Here is an 18,085-nt window from a genome sequence, read left to right as displayed (position 1 = left end):
AAACGAATTTGTAAAAAGAAAACAAACAAAGAATACCTAGGTATAAATTTAAACAGTGATAAAAAATATGTTTATTATGGAAGACTTGTACATGGAAACAGGGTGCCCAAGACCTTGTAAATATATCAAAACGCGTTCTAAATATTGATATAAATATTTAATTATCAATAAATTTTATCGACAATTGAAAAAAATTAAACGACTAATTAAATGAATTTATATTTCCATTTATAGAGTTCGTAAGAAAAACCTCGCACGGTCATTATACACTCAGTATCATAAGGTATCTTAATTAAATTAATATTTAAATTTTGAACGCGTAATATTTAAAAGGATTTTTTTTACCCGAAAAGAGACATCGACCGAATATATATATAACATACATTCATATTATATAATTATCGTTCATAATTGAATTCTTTGAAAACCACTCTCAAAACAACTTCCGGATTTTCCATTATTTTGTGAGAAATGAAATTTATATTACAAAAGTGATATAATTAGATGTTAGGAACATTAATTGAATTAAAAAATACTAAACGTTTCTCAAGGAATCCAATTAGGACTTTGTAACAGTTACACCTTATTAGCGTACAAAATACGCGTTACATTTCAATAAATATCGAGATATATGCTAGTTAGACAACTTTATTCTAATTGAATATTACACATTTATACTTTTAGGCGCGGCGTTCACTATTGCCATTTTCGCGTATTAAAAAATCTACATAAAACGATTGCCTGTCGATTTAATTTCAATTTAGTCTTTTAAATAAACTATAGGTTACGTTTTTGATTAAATTATAAAATACTATGTACATCACTAATTAAACTAAACGAAAAAAAAAAAAACGAAAATGGCCAGTAGTGTTCGCCGTAATAGTTTAAATATTCGAGACTTAAACACTACTCATAATACGTATCCGAATAAATATATATTTTTTTAAGTATAAAATTAAAAAAAAACACAACTTTTATGCTTCGATATTCGTGCGCTAAGTCTAAGTTCTCGATTTTGCCCAATCGTAAATCGATAATATAATAAAATCGATGCTCGGAAATACATTCAAATATGCCATTGGCGTCCGTCGCGTCTTGTTGTAGCCTATATTGATAATTGCATACATTTAACTTGAATCCAACAGTCTTTTTTATTAGTATTATTGTGTATAACGACACCATTTAAAGATATATCAGGGCTCAGTAACATGAGGCGAGTACAAAACCGATGATAAAGAAATATCCTTACCTTTACATTATTATAAAACAAACTCCTCTGCCGCGTCTGTCTGTCTGTTCGCCATAAACTCAGAAACGGCTGCAAGGATTTTCTTGCGGTTTTCATCAGTAGATGGTGTGATTCCTGATTAATTTATTGTTTTTTTTCGTTCCGAGACAAGCCGGGACGCGCAGCTAATATTTTTCGTTCCGAGACAAGCCGGGACGCGCAGCTAATATTTTAATAAAAACGTTCTACTCAATAGGGGTACAGCATTAATTAGTAAAGTATTCTTTTCTCTTTTTCGATTCTATGATTAATTTAATTTCAATGTATCAAAATATCTAAAAAAAAAAGAAAAAAATATTCAAAACTACTGTCATTCTAACGTTCAGAATTGTCAAGCGACATCGGCGTTTACCGCAACACCCTGTATAGAACATATAGAATTGTCTTTAATACGATTTCGAAATGGCGTGTTCTCAGATTTTTTTTTTCAGAAATTCAGATTTTTTTTCCTCAGTAGTTCCATTGACTTTGAAGCGTCAATGGAACTGCTGAGAAAAAAAATTCTCACTCCAGTTCCATGCAAATATTTTCTGGATGGAACTAGTGAGAACACACCTTCGAAATGATCACTAAAACACTTTTGTTGACTGTTGGTTTCAAGCAAATATGACAAACGCAACACGAAACATGTTGCTGTATCGTTGTCAAACCGCTGTAGCGCGTTCTTATCCAATACGTTGTTAGATCACAAAGCGCCGAGAAACGGTACCCGTGAACATTATTTATATATTATATATATATATATATATATATGATTATTGCGTAATTTTTTGGGCTTATACCAAATTTTACAGTTCATTAAAAAAAAAAGAAAAATTGGCTTAATTTTCCATGTTTTTAACTCGATAACTATACGATTACGTTCTCGTATAAACTCGTGCTAGCCCCACATTATGTTCTACGATAACGGAGTATTTAATTACGTAGTCGTTTCAAATAGTATGTACAAGAATGTGAACATTATATTTTTGAAGTGAAAACTTGTTTAGCGGCGTTGTGCACTTTTTGTGATTGTTGAAAAATGTTAAACTCAACTGTCAGGACACGTGACCTGATCGAAAATTCGTAAGACGTCGAAAGTGCACAACGTTAATATTCAAGTATTCACCTCCGTCGGCACTCTCGGAGAGTTTTTTTTTTCTACTATCCTTTGATATAGTATTTCAGTCAATTTTCTGATAAATTAGTTTAGCATAACATTCTATGATAAAAATATTAGGCAATATTACATTAACTGTTCATTGATAATTTTAATAATTGTAAAATATCAATAAATGTGTATACTTTTAGTACCAAATCATATTTCAAATATAGCGCCTTAGCTTTCAAAATACATGTTATATCAAACTTGTGTAGTGTTAAATTAGTTTTTGATGTAAACATAGCTTCTTCATACATGTGTATGTAGTATGTATGTTAAATAATGGACATCTGAACATTATCGTCTATATAAAAATTTTACAGAATAGCACATACCTACGCAGATTCAAATCGAATGATCAAACAAATAACGATCCAATCGCTATTACATAAGGTTTTAAATTAAAAAAAAAAAACAATATGACTGTTGCTATCTCGCTCAAAATACGCTCGAGTACGTAGCAACCAATAGCAGATTGGTTTGGCGCGCTATGATTGGCAGAGATATTTTATTGGCTGAAATATTTTTGCGCTATGTAGAAATTTTGAATATTTCGCATCTACTGATGAAACTAACTTGTAAGAATGTAGTACTGTACGTACGTTGGAGAAAAGGCTGCGGTGAGGTTTGTTGCGCCGCTTCTTCTTCACCTGCGCTTTGGAAGCCGGCAGTAGACTTAGTTTAAGTAATTTTTTTGACGTCAATAAGTGATGTATATCATCCTAAATTGAATAAAGAATTTTGAATTTGAATACATAGTACATAATACATTCTTACGATAGTTATTCAAACATTTCAGTTGTATTATAATAAGAAAATGGTCAAAATAATAATTTTACATAATTTATATGACGTACACTATAAGAATATAGCATTCTTGCGTGTGGTATTCAATCATTTCAAACGTATTAATAGGGAAATATTCGAAATAATATTCTTAGATAACTTCTATGATAGTACAGTTGCAATACTAAATTATTACGAACGGGATTCAAACATTTCAATTGGATTATAATAAGAAAATGGCTAAAATACATTCTTACGTGTGTATAGTGATACTACAATAATACAGCATTCTTATGAGATGTATAAGACTTATTATAACAAAATGGCTACAATGTGTTTTTTTTACATAATTTCCGCTGGTGTGGTGTTTATACTACATTCATTCAAGAGGGATTCAAACATTTCATTTAGGATTATAAAGTGACATTCTTACGTTTCCGTTGTTGTAGTGTTCACACTAGATTCTTACGAGTGGGATTCCGTTGTTGTAGTGTTCATATTAAATTCATTCGAATGGGATTCAAACATTTCAGTTGGATTATAAAGTGGCATTCTTACGTTTCCGTTGTTGTAGTGTTCACACTAGATTCTTACGAGTGGGATTCCGTTGTTGTAGTGTTCATATTAAATTCATTCGAATGGGATTCAAACATTTCAGTTGGATTATAAAGTGACATTCTTACGTTTCCGTTGTTGTAGTGTTCACACTAGATTCTTACGAGTGGGATTCCGTTGTTGTAGTGTTCATATTAAATTCATTCGAATGGGATTCAAACATTTCAGTTGGATTATAAAGTGACATTCTTACGTTTCCGTTGTTGTAGTGTTCATAGGTACCGCGTCGGCAGACTAGCATCACTCGGTTTCGCGCATATGTTTTATCTACGCGCGAATTCCGCCTTCATTGCTGTCGGGAGAGAGATAAAGTATTAAAAATTCGAACAATAAAATTATGCGTGATTTATTTTTTCAGCACGACTGATCTCCAGCACTGATGATAAGAAAGCTGGTTTGCGCTTTCTCGCTCAGAGCTTTGCTATAAAACGCAGCCAACGTTATTGGCAACAAGCCCCACGGGATTTTTTTATGACAACTTAGTGTAAGAGAAAAATAAATTTTGATTTACAACAATGTAATTTTTCACGCGAACCCTGGGTTATGGGACGTCACATCTCCGAATATAAACGGGAACACGCGAACATGAGAGAGACAGAGAGAAAATGATATAAAGATTTCTAATATTTCTCATATTAGCATTTTCCAGTTGTTTCAACAGCCGTTAAGCGCCGAAGCCAATTTCTATTTTCCTTCTCCACATCCCATTCGGCTGGCTACTTTACTCGCGTGTGTGTGTGTGTGTGTGTGTGCGTGTGTACTGACCGTCTAGCATCTCCCTCTTGATCTGGTTGAGTTGCTGCCTCATCTCCCTCATCATCTCCTGTTTGAACGCGTCCCATTCGGCGAGAGACACGCACGGGCCATCGCCGCCGCCGTTCACTTGCTAGAAAAATATGTAAAAATCAAAACTAATATTATAAACGCGAAAGTAACTTTGTTTGTTACCTCTTCACGCATTATCTATTGGACCGATTTCTATGAAATTTGGTACACAAACTTATTATCCCGAAATTCCCACGAGAGCGTAGCCTCGGGGCGCAGCTAGTATATTACAAAAGGCATTTTCTCTACTTTATATTTTATTTATTTCTTTATATTTATTATTTTAAATATACCTCGTATTATATCAGTACTACCACTTTTATAAGTTACACCGATATACGTGCGCAGAAATCAATTTTTTGCATGGCGCGTAAATATCTGCGCCAATCATAGCGCGCCATTTGGACGCGCGAACAAAACCGTTCGCTATTGGCTAACGCGTGCGCACGCGCCACGTCCGGAGTTCGCAGGAGCGCCACGCCCCGACGCGAATATTGTACAATTATTATGAGCGAGATAGCACGACTCCTGTTGTTTTTAGATTTAAAATTTTATGTATTGGCAATAAGTTCGTTATTTCACTGATGTTCTCATTCGGCCAGAGTCGGCGGTCGGTTGTACTGTTCCGCGCCGTCGAACAATGCCGAGTTAACTTATAAATGTAGTACTACTGTGGGCACAATGCGGGTGTTAGTATTTTAGTTCTCACCATCGAATCGATTCGAAGTGAGACGCAGTGAACCAATGACATTGCGCCATTGTGACGCAACGACAACCACACTGCAATGTGATCGGTTCGCTGCGTCTCACTTCGAATCGATTCGATGGTGAGAAGCGAAATGCTAACCAGCACCAACCCCTCTGTACATACCTTGAGTATTGTTTCCTCGCTGGCGGAACCGAATCGCTTGCGCACCGATCTTGGAGACTGCGGTTGTTGCTGAGGCGATTCCGAATTCGCTGGAATACCATTTTATTCTACATTCGTGTTCAGTGACTCATTAAGCTGTTGTGCTTATTGGTCCCAGGTTCGAATCTTACCATTTAATTTTATATCGTGAGGAAACCTGTACGATGACAGTTTAAGTTCACTAGTGTGTATGCGATTACATGCCACTAGATGTCGGTAGGTAGTTGTAAAAGTCATGTCGGATGCCTTCAGGCGATTTTGAATAATATATTTTTTTGTAAATATATCCTAGACATATTCAAGAATACACCTCAGAGATGATTAGATAAAAAATCAAATTCAAAATTCTTTATTTAACATAGGATGATATACATCACTTATTGAAGTCAAAAAAAAATACTCAGTCTGCTGCTGACTTCCAAAGCGCAGGTGAAGAAGAAGCGGCGCGCAACAAAAACTTCACCGCGGCCATTTCTCCAAACACGTCATTATTAACAAATGTATAGGTCGAGTTCGATGTTTTGGAAGAAACTGCGCACATACTAAACCAATCGATGTATATTACCATACACATTCAATTTGTCATAGACACAGTTCAACGAGATTCATACAGTTCGGCCTTGATAAAGGCGAAGCAACCGCCAGCGTCGACAATGCAGTCAGGGCTGTCACAAAATATGAATGACGTGATTGTGACAACCCTAACGCGTAATTATGATTATGGTCCCCCCCTCCCCCTCCTCCCTTCCCACATCCTATCCGTTCACCGCGGCTCGATTACCCAGCCAGTAAAACCCAATTAAACAGGTCTATTGGCTATGGTATATTAGGCAAATAAAATATAACTAAGCGTGTGGCGTGTGGTTCCGCCCTAGAATAGGACCACTCCATATCTTCCCGTGGATGTCGTATGAAGCTACTAAGAGACACGCAGCCTAAACAGCTGATAGTCGACAATAGCATTCTTAAGGTTGACATCAGCAGGCGGCCGTTTGTAAAATCACTGGCGAATCTTCAATATCATAAGGTTTTTAACGCTGAACCCGGGCTTCGCGGCTTCACAACCCCGAACGCGGACAGGGAACATGCAGAGATGAGAGAAAGGGAGAGAGAGAATAACAAAACATCTACAAGCGTATTCAATGTAGGAAGCGTCGCCAAATATTCCAAATATTACAATATTAATCGAGTACTTTCGACTCGAAAAGAGGCAAAATTAATCCATTTCCATCCGGTCTAAGTCGATTTATTTTTAAGATATTTCTTTCTATTTAAATAAAAGACAATCCTACGAACGTACATCTAGCAATATTTCTGACATAAACATAATATAGTAATAGCAAAATAACAAAACGAAGCAGTCTACTCACGCGCACCATTGCAGGCGGCGGGCATCCGGTGCGGCAGGGTCGCTGACCTCTCCCACGATTTCATCGGCGGCGACGCTGGTTCTTGACTCTCCTACGGGACAAACGTATCACTTGAAAATGACTTCTTGTGTAGGAGTTATAGTAATCCGCCATATTTGAATCGATTTTCAATTTGTTACGATTTCTATTCTTGATAAACCAAGGAACGGTGGGCGAAGTGCGGGTTGCATTTCACTTTTCACCATCGAGTCGATTCGAAGTGAGACGCAGCAACCAATCACATTGCAGTGTGGTTGTCGTTGCGTCACAATAACGCAATGTGATTGATTCGCTGCGTCTCACTTCGAATCGATTCGATAGTGAGAAGTGAAATGTAATCCAGCACTTCGCCCTCGGGTATCCAATCGTATTTTTGTATATGACACTTGCGCCATTTTTTTATGAGCCAAAATCTGCGTTATTCACCTCAGCCTTATCCAAATGCGCCCTACGCCTGGCAAAGTTCCTCGCCATCTCGTTCATCATAATTATAGTGCAGAGTGCAAAATGGCCTGGAGGCCATGAAAATTATTTCTTGGCGAATGTAATCCATTTCCATCCGACATATTTGAATCGATTTTCAATTTATAATTTGTAGTTTCTACTCTTGATAAATCAAGGAACAGATATCCTGTTGTATTTTTGTATTCGACAATCGTGACCGCCATTTTTTATGACCTAAAATCAGCGTTACATCAGTCTCATCCTAAGGCGCCCTATGCCTGGCTATCTCGTTCATTACGCAGTGTAGTGCAAAATGGCCGCTATGAAAACCACTTCTTGGGTAGGAGTCATCGTAATCCATTTCCATCCGCCATATTTGAATCGATTTCAAACTTATTATTTCTAATTTAAACTCCTGATAAACTAAGGAACTTAGATCCAATCGTATTTTTGTATTCGACGGTCGCCATTTTTTTATGAGCTACGTTACTCACCTCAGCCTTGTCCAAATGCGCCCTACGCCTGGCCAATGTCCTGGCCATCTCGTTCATCATGCAGTGCAGAGTGCCGGCGCGCGCGCTGCCGCCGGAGGAGGACGAGGAGCCCGAGTGCTCCGCCCCGCCGGGGGGCGACGCCGCCTCCGACGGACACAGCGACGACGGCTGGAAACGGAAACGTGTACCAATTAGTGGTTTAGAATGATTAGGGTTCATCATCAGTTTTCTAAATTATTTTCTGGAGGTGCATTTACAAAAAATCTCCGCTCTTGTAAATTTGCTTAAAACCATCAAAAATAATTTATACATTGCTTCGATTTTTAGTGCGGTGGGTATGAAGGGCGCATTTTCTCTTCATTTTATGGGCGCAAAAGTAATCAATTTCCATCCGATCCACGGACAGACATTTCCACCACATTTTCTGTGTTTTACATCCTAGGTAAACCCAACATTATGCATGTATCCTTATTTTCGAGATAAAAATTGAAAGACGCCATATTTAACCTTATTAGCGGGAGCTGTGGTCTTCTTCAGCCTGGCGCCTTGCAGCTGTGCCGCGAGCCCCTGTGGGTCGGGGGCGGGCGGCTGCGGGGGCGGGGGCGGCGGGGGCGGCGCGGCGGCGGGCGCGGCCGGCGGGGGCGGCGGCGGGGGCGGGCCCGACGCTGCGGCCGCGGGGGGAGGCTGCGGCGCCTGGAATTTACATTTTTACTAATTCATCTTCTGGAAATAGCGTTCATAATTTTTTTACATAGAAAGAGAAAAGTCGAGTCGAGATAAGAGTATTGAAGAAAACTGATTTTAAACGATATATATACATTTTTTGTCAATACCATAAATTGACAAGAGACAGCGCCCTCATTCGTTCTCATCATCTTATTAACAGACTGTAAGTGGACTATTGAAATTTCGATACAAAAGTACTAGCTTCTTAGAATGATATACATCACTGATTGACGTCAAATATTTACCTAAAATTTAGTTTAGATTTTACTTCAATTTCCTCTTACCATTGGGGGTGGTTGCGGCGCGGCCGGGGGTGTAGGCGGAGCGACGGGGCCCTGTAAAATATATCAATGAATTAATAAATAAAATAAATATATTAGGACAAATCAAAGCTAGCCCCAAAGTTCTAGAATTGTGTTATGTGATACTAACAAGACCCGAGTCAATCAGAAAAATATCATTTTCCATTATTGCCCGACCGGTGATCGAACCCGGGACCTCTCGTTTCAGAGGCAAAATGAATTTCAGTTAAGAGAGAAAGAGGGTTGTGCGCGATAAATATAGAAGCGAAAATCCTTCTTAGGTGGTTCTCAGAGCATCTGCGGCCGCGCTGTCATTACAATTTATCAATTTTTTTATCAAGTAGATGGCGCCACCTGTTTCGCTCGCAGATTATCTTAAAGAATAAACCTTGAAGTAAATATACTTACGTTATGATGTAGTGTGGTATTGTTGTTAGGCGGTAGGTTCTGATGCGGGGGCACCGGGGGCGGGGGCGCAGCCGCCAGGGGCATGTTCGGGGGCATCGGGGCGCTGAATGATCGATACAAATTGTAATTGATTGAAAAACTGTAGAATTAATTTTCTATAGTGTTAAGTCACTACACATTTTTAATGAGCTACGTTTGTTCGTTTGACTTCTCAATAAAAGTTGTTAGAAAATGTTAAATTTTTACGATGGATGAGTTTATTTCTATAATTTTTTAATGAAATTTCCAACCAACTTTAAATCTTAAAATATCTATAAATCATTACAGCTATCTTAAATACATCTATAATAAGCATACAGCATATTTTTTTTACCTTTTACTACTTTACCCTTATCCACCGAATACGAATATAAATATGAATACGATTATGATTATGAATATGATCAAAGATTATATTACCTGTCCAGTTCATCCTAATTAAGTAGGTATATGTAGTTTATGTGATATTTATTCTTATATGTATGTATATAAGTATTTATGTTTAATATTTGTATGTATGTGTATTTTATTTCTGAATTTAAATTTTCCTTTTCTTTTCTTTTTTCTTTTTTTTATTTTTATTTTATGCACATGCCAGTCTGCCTCTATGTACCACATCTCCTCTCACGGGTCTACTGGAAGAGATTTCATTTGAAATAAGTAGCTCCCTTGTACTCATTTTTATAATGTAATTTATATTTTAAGTTCTTTGTGTACATAAATTGATAAATAAATAAATGAATATGAATATGAATAATTGACATTATGAATATGAATATATGAATATGAACCTGAATATGAACACCCTATTGTTCCTGGAAAGAAAGAATAAAAAAAGAGAAAGAATATTTGACCTGTTGGTGCGGTGGTGGCCGGGCGTGACATGCGCGGTGTGCGCGGGCTGGTGCGGCAGCGTGTGGTGCGCGTGCGGCGGCGGCGTCGGCGGCGGCCCGCCCGACTGCTGACGGTTACCAATGGGGCGCATGTAGCTAGTATACTAGCTTCTGCCCGCGGTTTCGTCCGCGTTAATTTCCCAAGGGAACAGTTATTTTTCCGAGGTGAAAGGTATACCTATGTCCTTCCCCATACTTCAAATTACATGTACGCAAAATTTTTAAAAATATCGCTTGAGTATATATCTTGAGTGAAGAAGTAACAAACAAACAAACAAACAAACAAACAAACAAACAAACAAACAAACTTTCGCATTTATAATATTAGTATTATCAGATCATATCCATACTATGTAATCACACATACTTTTTATACTAATTTGAAAAATAATAAAATGAAAAATATTAGTTGCGCTCGCTCCCTATGAATTTTGCGATAAAAGTAACCTATGTGTTACTCCACATTATATGCAACCCATGCCTCAAGCTTCATAACAATCCGTCCAGTAGATTTCGCGTGAAAGAGTAACAAACATACACACACACACAGACACATACATCCTTACAAAGTTTTGCAATTATTTATAATACTAGTTGTTCGCCGCAAACTAAGACCTCGCGAACACATATTCTTTTACAAAATTGTGAATATTTCAAATACTACTTAACCGATTTTGATGTCCCACGGACTTGAAAATTCTATTGACAGATCCTACATACCTTTTAAATTTCATTAAAATCAGACCAACAACGGTTCGAAAGTTCATACAAAAAAAGTATTTTTGCCCCAAGTAGAATGGTGGATCTCGCTTGCTAGGTCAATTAGTATGAATGAGGTGATCAGATTAGGATACCTGATGATGTTGCTGGTGTGGCGCGTGGTACTGGCTCGGCGGCGCGTGGTACTGTGGTGGTACCTGCTGGTTGTGCGGCTGGTGGTACTGCGGCTGTTGGAGCATCGCCGCGTCCTCACGCGTCATCGTTCTGCGATGCGATTACGAATCGTGAATGGACAACGCTCAAAATGGAAGCGGTGATGGTGTGATTGGTTAATACCAGCCTGTGAACCGAAAGCTCCCAGGCTCGAATCCTACTCGTGCCACGTGAGTTTGTATACCAATCATGTATAGTTTTCATCGACCACCACTTGATTCCGGTGATGGAAAACATCGTGAGAAAACGTGCATTTTGGTTGATTATCAACCTGTGTGTGAAATGGAGTAGGCAATGACAAACCACTCCATTAATAGTGTTAAGAAAGTCGTTGCGTGTGTTTCATTCCTCGTAATGACCACGACCTTCAGCCATGAGGAATACGACTATGATGAAGAGAACGCTTAACGGCCCACACTAAGCCCTAAGCTTGTATCGCGGGTCCGATGGACAATAACACAGAAATGGACACAACACACCCAGAACCGCAGGCAAATTTGTGATCACAGGTACAACAAATACAACAAATATTTGCCCGCGTAGAATCGAACTCAAAATCTCCAGATAGCGGGCAAAATAAAAAAAAATCCCAACAACAAAGTTACCTGTACCCCATGTCTTCGTCATAATGATTCGCGTTGTTGTGCCCGTTGTACGGCACGGGTGGGTTGGGGGCCTGAGGGGGCGGGGGGGCGGCGTTGTTGCTCGCCTTGTTGGCTAGGATCTGAAAAATACACAATTTATAAGTTAAAATACTGTCTAAATTTTTACTTGATCTTAGGGTTATATACATCACTTTTCGACAGCAAAACTTTAAACTAAGTCTAAAGCATAGTTATTAGATAATGCTTCTATACATGTATGTGCAATCAATAGACTATCGGAATGATACTGAGCAAAGAATATATGATATTGATAACTAACCTAGATTACCACCCTGAGGAACTCTCGAATTAACGTAACTTTTTGCATAACATTTATTTTAAAAATGCAATTTATAACGATATTATTGAATAATATGCGGTTATATTTAAATAACACTAAATTAGATATAGTATTAGCTGATATAGATAAAGAAAAATCCAGTGATGAAGACAATCAAACGTTTAAGAAAAATCAAAAGCGTATTGGATTTTTCTTGAAAAGACAGCAAAAATTGACAAAAATCAAGATAAACGAAAGACATCGCCGTAGAGAAAGACAGTCAAGAAAGAGACAGAACCACTCACATCCAAAGTATGCATCATGGCCCTGGCGAAGCTGTCGGCGTCCTCGCGACACGAGAAGTTGAGGCCGTACACGTGCCGCGCGTCCCTCCATTGGTGGAATGTGGCTGTCGCCTGGTTGTACTTCAGTCCGCGAACTATGCCGCAGTTTATCACCACCTGGTGTTGAAATATTTGCAGTTAAATAGATTGCCAGTGTAAATAAAATTTATTTCTTTCAGGCAACGACACGATGGCCCATAAAAATATTAGTAATGCGTTAATGTGTTGCCCGAGCCTTCGCTCCTGAGGGAATTTTGAGATAAAATATAGCTTATACCAATCTTGAATAATGTACCTTTCTAATGGTGAAATAATTTTTGAAATCGGCTCCGACGTTTCGGAGATTACCCGCCTCAAACTCACAAACACTTACCTCTTTATAATCGTATAGATAACTTTAAAACTTTACCCTTTACTACCAGCTAATCCAGACACCAAATCTAAGAAGGTAATGGATAGTCTAAGATTGTCAATAGATCTATTTCATAGAATGAGAGCCTGGGATCCTACTCTTTTCGCCCGAGGAAGAAATCGAGAAGTCACTCAGATGAGAGGGTATTTTATTATTAATTTAAATGGGTTTGACTTCTTTTACTAATTATTATTTTAAAATGTAATTTAATTAACTTATTTTGACGTATTTTTATCGTTTTCTTATAATATTTTTAATAATCAAATTAATAATAATCAAAATTGCATCCATATAAGTAACTTTTGAAATTTAAATTTTATAATAAATTCGCCTGCCGTTCCATATTTGTTGCGGTACATACATTTGTTTGCCAAATACCCGACAGGGTTCATATTGTACCTATTATGTAAACAGTGTTAGCTAGCTAAGAGAACTGATGTACAATATGAATGGTAATAAAATATTTGAATTGGATTTAATTAACCTAGAAAATCGAAACCAAAGATGTGATCTAGGTTGTTACACGCAAGCTCTAAAAATGCCAAAAGTTTCACACTTTCATTCGTTCATAACGTGTGTATTACAATTGCTGTCTGATTTTATTTAAGTCGCCTGATGACATCTGACATAACTTTTACGAATACATCCATATAGTAGACGCATACACACTAATGAACTGAACAGTCAGAGAAGAGTATCTTTACGATGTTTTCCTTCACCGGAAACAAGGGTTCTATTAAAACTACTACACATGAAACCGATTGGTATTAAAACGAGTAGGATTCTAGTTACATTGTAGATGTACACTCTCGTCTAAGCGTTCTCCCGTTTCCTTCCTCGCCCGTTGAACGTCGGAGTCCAGGTTCCGCTATGCTCTAGTTACATTGTAGATACTTCTATCAATATATATAAAACTCTTCCGTTACTGAGTGACTGACTGACAGACAGACAACGTACAGCCGATACTACTGGGCGTAGGAAGCTGAAATTTGGCATGTAGATTCCCTGGGGAGTGTAGGTGAGCACTAAGAGAGGGATTTTTTGAAACTTCTACCAACCTTCTACCAAGGGGGGTGAAAGGGGTGAAAAACTTTTATATGAAAGTTCTACACCGTTGAAATTATTTACTTGAAAATTTGTATTATGTTTGTTTACAACAATTTAATGCAAAATACGTGTTTCAGATTTTTCTAAACCCTCAACCCATTCAAAGGTGAAAGATTGTAAGGAACTTCGAATACGAATTTCAAAATAAAAGCTGAAAATTGGTAAACACACTCTTCCATCATTTTTCTTAAAGAATGACGCGAGATATTACTATGGACAACACGCGGGCAAAGCCGCGGGCACAAGCTAGTTATATATATATTTTTTTTATTCCAAGTAGTCACAGTACTATTCAGAAAACTAATAAGACCATTTTTCATCTCAGTTCCATTAAGTTCTTAAATAACATAACTTAATAAAATCTTGTGTATAAACCTCATGGTCATTGAGCTTCCGGCCGACAACTCTGAAGGTATTGTGCTGCGTGTGATGGTATATGTGAACCTTGGACAGCCCCGAGCTGGACCCCGACGGCACCCATCTCTTGAGGCTGTCGTCGTAGACCATGACCGAAGCCCGGGCGCTGCTTATGGATTGTTCGCTGAAAAGGAAGATAGCAATCACGTTAGACAATTGGAATTTTAGTGTAGCGCCGTAACGGGGGCAGCTCAAACAGCCTCCTGGCTGTTGATGGCCTGTCGTTAGTCATTGGAATCAAACCCATATAGGCTCAAGACTTCATGTATGGTTAATATGAAATAATTATAAATGTCTTCTTTGTTTGCACTAACCCTTAAGTCCAATATTGTTTTACTAATCGGAATTTTTATTCTGAAATATTATTATTGTTGTTAGGATTCATGTTGCATTTTTGATTTTTTAGGAGGACAGGCTAAACAATTTTTTTAAAATAAATTTCGAGTGCGTTCAACCTCAATTTAGCCTGCAAAGATGAAGTGTTGCAAGCTGAAAAAAATGCCTATTCTCACAGTATTACAGTACATCAAGTCTTGCCTTGAAGATCTCTAAAATATTAAATATTCGGGAAATGTCCAACGTAATTAGTAAAACGGGCAGTTTTTTAAAGTAATCGATACACAACTACATTTTGAAAATGTCTTGGAGAAATTTGGCTTTCTCGAGATACCTAACCTATTTCGAGAAATCATAATCATTATTTACCAAAACCATACGTCAAAAACAATAGTAATAGCCGCGCGGATGATTTCGCGGGCAAGGCATTATAAATAAAAAAATATTAAACACAGATGTGGGAGAACAATCACGTACACATTACAAATCACTGAAAGGAGATTAGGACTATCGAAGAGGATTATGGTATTAAAACTGCATATGGATAAAACAAATGACTATTTCTAAATACTGAAAGAATACAACAATCATTACGCAATTCAATTCAATATTGTTCAGTTTTTTCAAAAAACTACGTTACGAAACTTAGCGAACTTTATTCTAAAATTAAACCATTAGGAGAAACCGATCTTTGTGACCTTATGACTTTGGACTTAACACCCTATGGCTGAGGAAGAAACTAGGATAACGCTTACATCAGATAAGACAGAGAGATTAGCCGTCTCTGAGTATCATTTCGGAACGACCAAAACTGTCGAAGAAATGTCAAAAACGTATTTAACATCCGATATTTCCAAGACTTAGTACGCGAGCTCCACACTGACGCCGAAGTCAGACACATGACATTGCATAGTTAGCGTGAGCGCTTTTGTTTAGCGCAATTGGAAACCAGCAATGTATAACGAATCCGCCAAAGTTTGGCAAACTGATCGACGACAGTGTGGAGCCGGTATTATGGTCAGATTATTGGGTAGGTTGATCTGGTAAGCTCTTGAACCGATCAATATATTTCACACCAATATTACGTAATAAAGACAGATCAGAGTGTAGGTAGATTTAGGTCCTCCATCGTAAAACTGATTACACCCATAGAGGAAATGTTGTAAACTCGTCCACAACATTACCCCACGCTATTTTTTCCTGCCCACGCGTGGTGTTGGCACCGACGAGACGGAATTGAAATCGTGTCAAAATTATGTTTTCGGAGGCGTTTGCGGCTTGTGACATGCATTACACCATTGCTTTAGAAATTGCATTACTCAATATTGAAGTAGATACTCGTATCTTCGACCGATTAGAGTTGTTTTTATACACCTTTATTTTCCGTCCGTCCCGTCGGGACACTGGACTCGGGCTGGACGCTCAACGACTGGGAAGAAACAGAGATGAGAGCAGATATCTTCAACCGGTTGAGGAGAAATTTTGTTCAACCAAACCAACCAGGATCGGCTTCGACGAGGGAATTTCTCAACGGTTAAGACAGTATAAAATTTTACGCGCGGCTTAATTCTGATATCAATGCATTATTGTAATAAGTGAAACCTTCCTCAGATATCACTATACCAATTGGTGAAAGCCGCATGAAAATCCGCGAACAGACAGACAAACCAGACGGGGCAGAGGACTTTGTTTTATAATATATGTAAGTAAGGATATGGATTTATCACACATCTATACTATTATTATAAAGAGGTAAGCGTTTGTGAGTTTGTATGTTTGAGGCGGGTAATCTCCGAAAATACCGAACCGATTTAAAAAATTCTTTCACCATTAGAAAGGTTCATTATCCTAGATTGCTATAGGCTATATTTTATCTCGAAATTCCCACGGGAGCGAAGCCCCGGACAACATCTAGTACCTTATATCAAACAATTGGAAAACTGTAAATAGTAAATTATAACAAGAAAGCTATAATTCCACACAACTTGACATTTCGCATATTTTTGTGGTAGGTACAGTTAAACTATGTTACACCTCAAGAAGTCTTTATTTTTTTTAACATACAACATATATACATATATAACATATAACATTTAAATAAATTGACATTACATCAACAAGTTGGCTCCAGTACCACGGCTTGTGCAACAGTAGACGAAGGTCGACCATCAAATTGGTTATTTCATGTTGACGACCTCGGTGGCGGGAAAAGAGGTCCCGGGTACGATCCCCGGTCGGGTCATGATGGAAAATGATCTTTTTCTGATTGGCCCGGGTCTTGGATGTTTATCTATATATGTATTTGTTATAAAATATAGTATTGTTGAGTTAGTATCCCATAACACAAGTCTAGAACTTACTTTGGAGCTAGCTCAATCTGTGTGATTTGTATATTTATTTATTTAAATTATTTTCGACGACATTGTTACTTGTTGGCAAGGGTTTTTTTTTTATTTCATTAAGTTATAAGGTACTAGCTGCGCCCCGTGGCTTCGCTCCCTTGGGAATTTCGGGATAAAATAGGGATTGGAGCTGTCATTTAGGCCAGGCACTCTGCTCATGTCATTTGTTCCTGCACAGCAATCGAAATATGCCTTCGCAAATACGTAGTAAAAAAAAAACTCAAATTCCTCAATTGGACAGGTTATGTGGTGAAACCAAACTTTAAAGGAGAATTATACACCCCATTATAAAAATTTGGTAATTGATTTTCGAAAAAAAAAAAAAAACTTATGTTTGAATGGGATGGGCCGGGACGTTGTATGGAAATCTGTAGCTCGTCTTTGCCTATGGTATGGTGGTCGCTTTTGCTCGCGTGATTTCCCACGGGAGCAGTTATTTCTCCGAGATGAAAGGTACCCTATGTCCTTCTCCGTACTTAAAACTATATGTACTCAAAATTTCAAGAAGATTGGTTGATTAGATAATCCGTGAAGGGGTAACAAACAAACAAACTTACATTCGCATTCATAATATTATAGTTGGGATTTTGCGCGACGCTGTTCCAATATTCTTCAGAATTTTTATCTTTATCGGTGTTCGTTCCATTTTAACCAAGGTTGAATCCAGACATATGTTCAGTTTTAGGCCGCTTTATCTAACGTTCTGTTATCATTTATCTTAACGTGACGTTTGATTGATTTCGCCAGAAGGAGAGGTTAAGATTCTAGATTGCAATCTGTTTCGTGTGCTATTAAATGAATACAGGATTTATCAAAACGTTGCATTATTGCATAGGGTTTTATAAGTTTTATATACAAAAGTGTCATTTTTGACACAAGCATTTATTTACGTTACGATTTCATGTTTATATTACGAGATTTTCTTAAGTT

General features: G+C 37.7%; 1 protein-coding gene across 8 annotated transcripts in view; it reads right to left on the bottom strand.

Moving 5' to 3' along the window:
* Positions 1–1,419: 1,419 nt before the first annotated feature.
* Positions 1,420–18,085, bottom strand: part of ena (enabled) — a 49,630-nt gene continuing 32,964 nt past the window's right edge. For 5 of the 8 annotated variants that reach the window (XM_053764982.2, XM_053764976.2, XM_053764974.2 and 2 more), the window contains 13 exons: positions 14,376–14,541; positions 12,443–12,598; positions 11,819–11,937; positions 11,135–11,264; positions 10,242–10,348; positions 9,349–9,451; positions 8,923–8,973; positions 8,420–8,605; positions 7,913–8,080; positions 6,936–7,026; positions 5,527–5,615; positions 4,596–4,716; positions 1,420–4,122 (listed from right to left, as the gene is read on the bottom strand). In XM_053764982.2, coding sequence (XP_053620957.1) covers positions 4,094–4,122; positions 4,596–4,716; positions 5,527–5,615; positions 6,936–7,026; positions 7,913–8,080; positions 8,420–8,605; positions 8,923–8,973; positions 9,349–9,451; positions 10,242–10,348; positions 11,135–11,264; positions 11,819–11,937; positions 12,443–12,598; positions 14,376–14,541 — 1,516 coding nt within the window. In that variant the 3' untranslated portion in view covers positions 1,420–4,093. The remainder of the gene's footprint in view (positions 4,123–4,595; positions 4,717–5,526; positions 5,616–6,935; positions 7,027–7,912; positions 8,081–8,419; positions 8,606–8,922; positions 8,974–9,348; positions 9,452–10,241; positions 10,349–11,134; positions 11,265–11,818; positions 11,938–12,442; positions 12,599–14,375; positions 14,542–18,085) is intronic. The other 3 variants (XM_053764981.2, XM_053764977.2, XM_053764980.2) reach the window with 3 other exon arrangements.

This window comes from Plodia interpunctella, chromosome 26 (genome assembly GCF_027563975.2).
Source record: "Plodia interpunctella isolate USDA-ARS_2022_Savannah chromosome 26, ilPloInte3.2, whole genome shotgun sequence".
NCBI classification, from domain to species: Eukaryota; Metazoa; Arthropoda; class Insecta; order Lepidoptera; family Pyralidae; genus Plodia; species Plodia interpunctella.
This window is presented reverse-complemented; position numbering and strand designations above follow the sequence as displayed.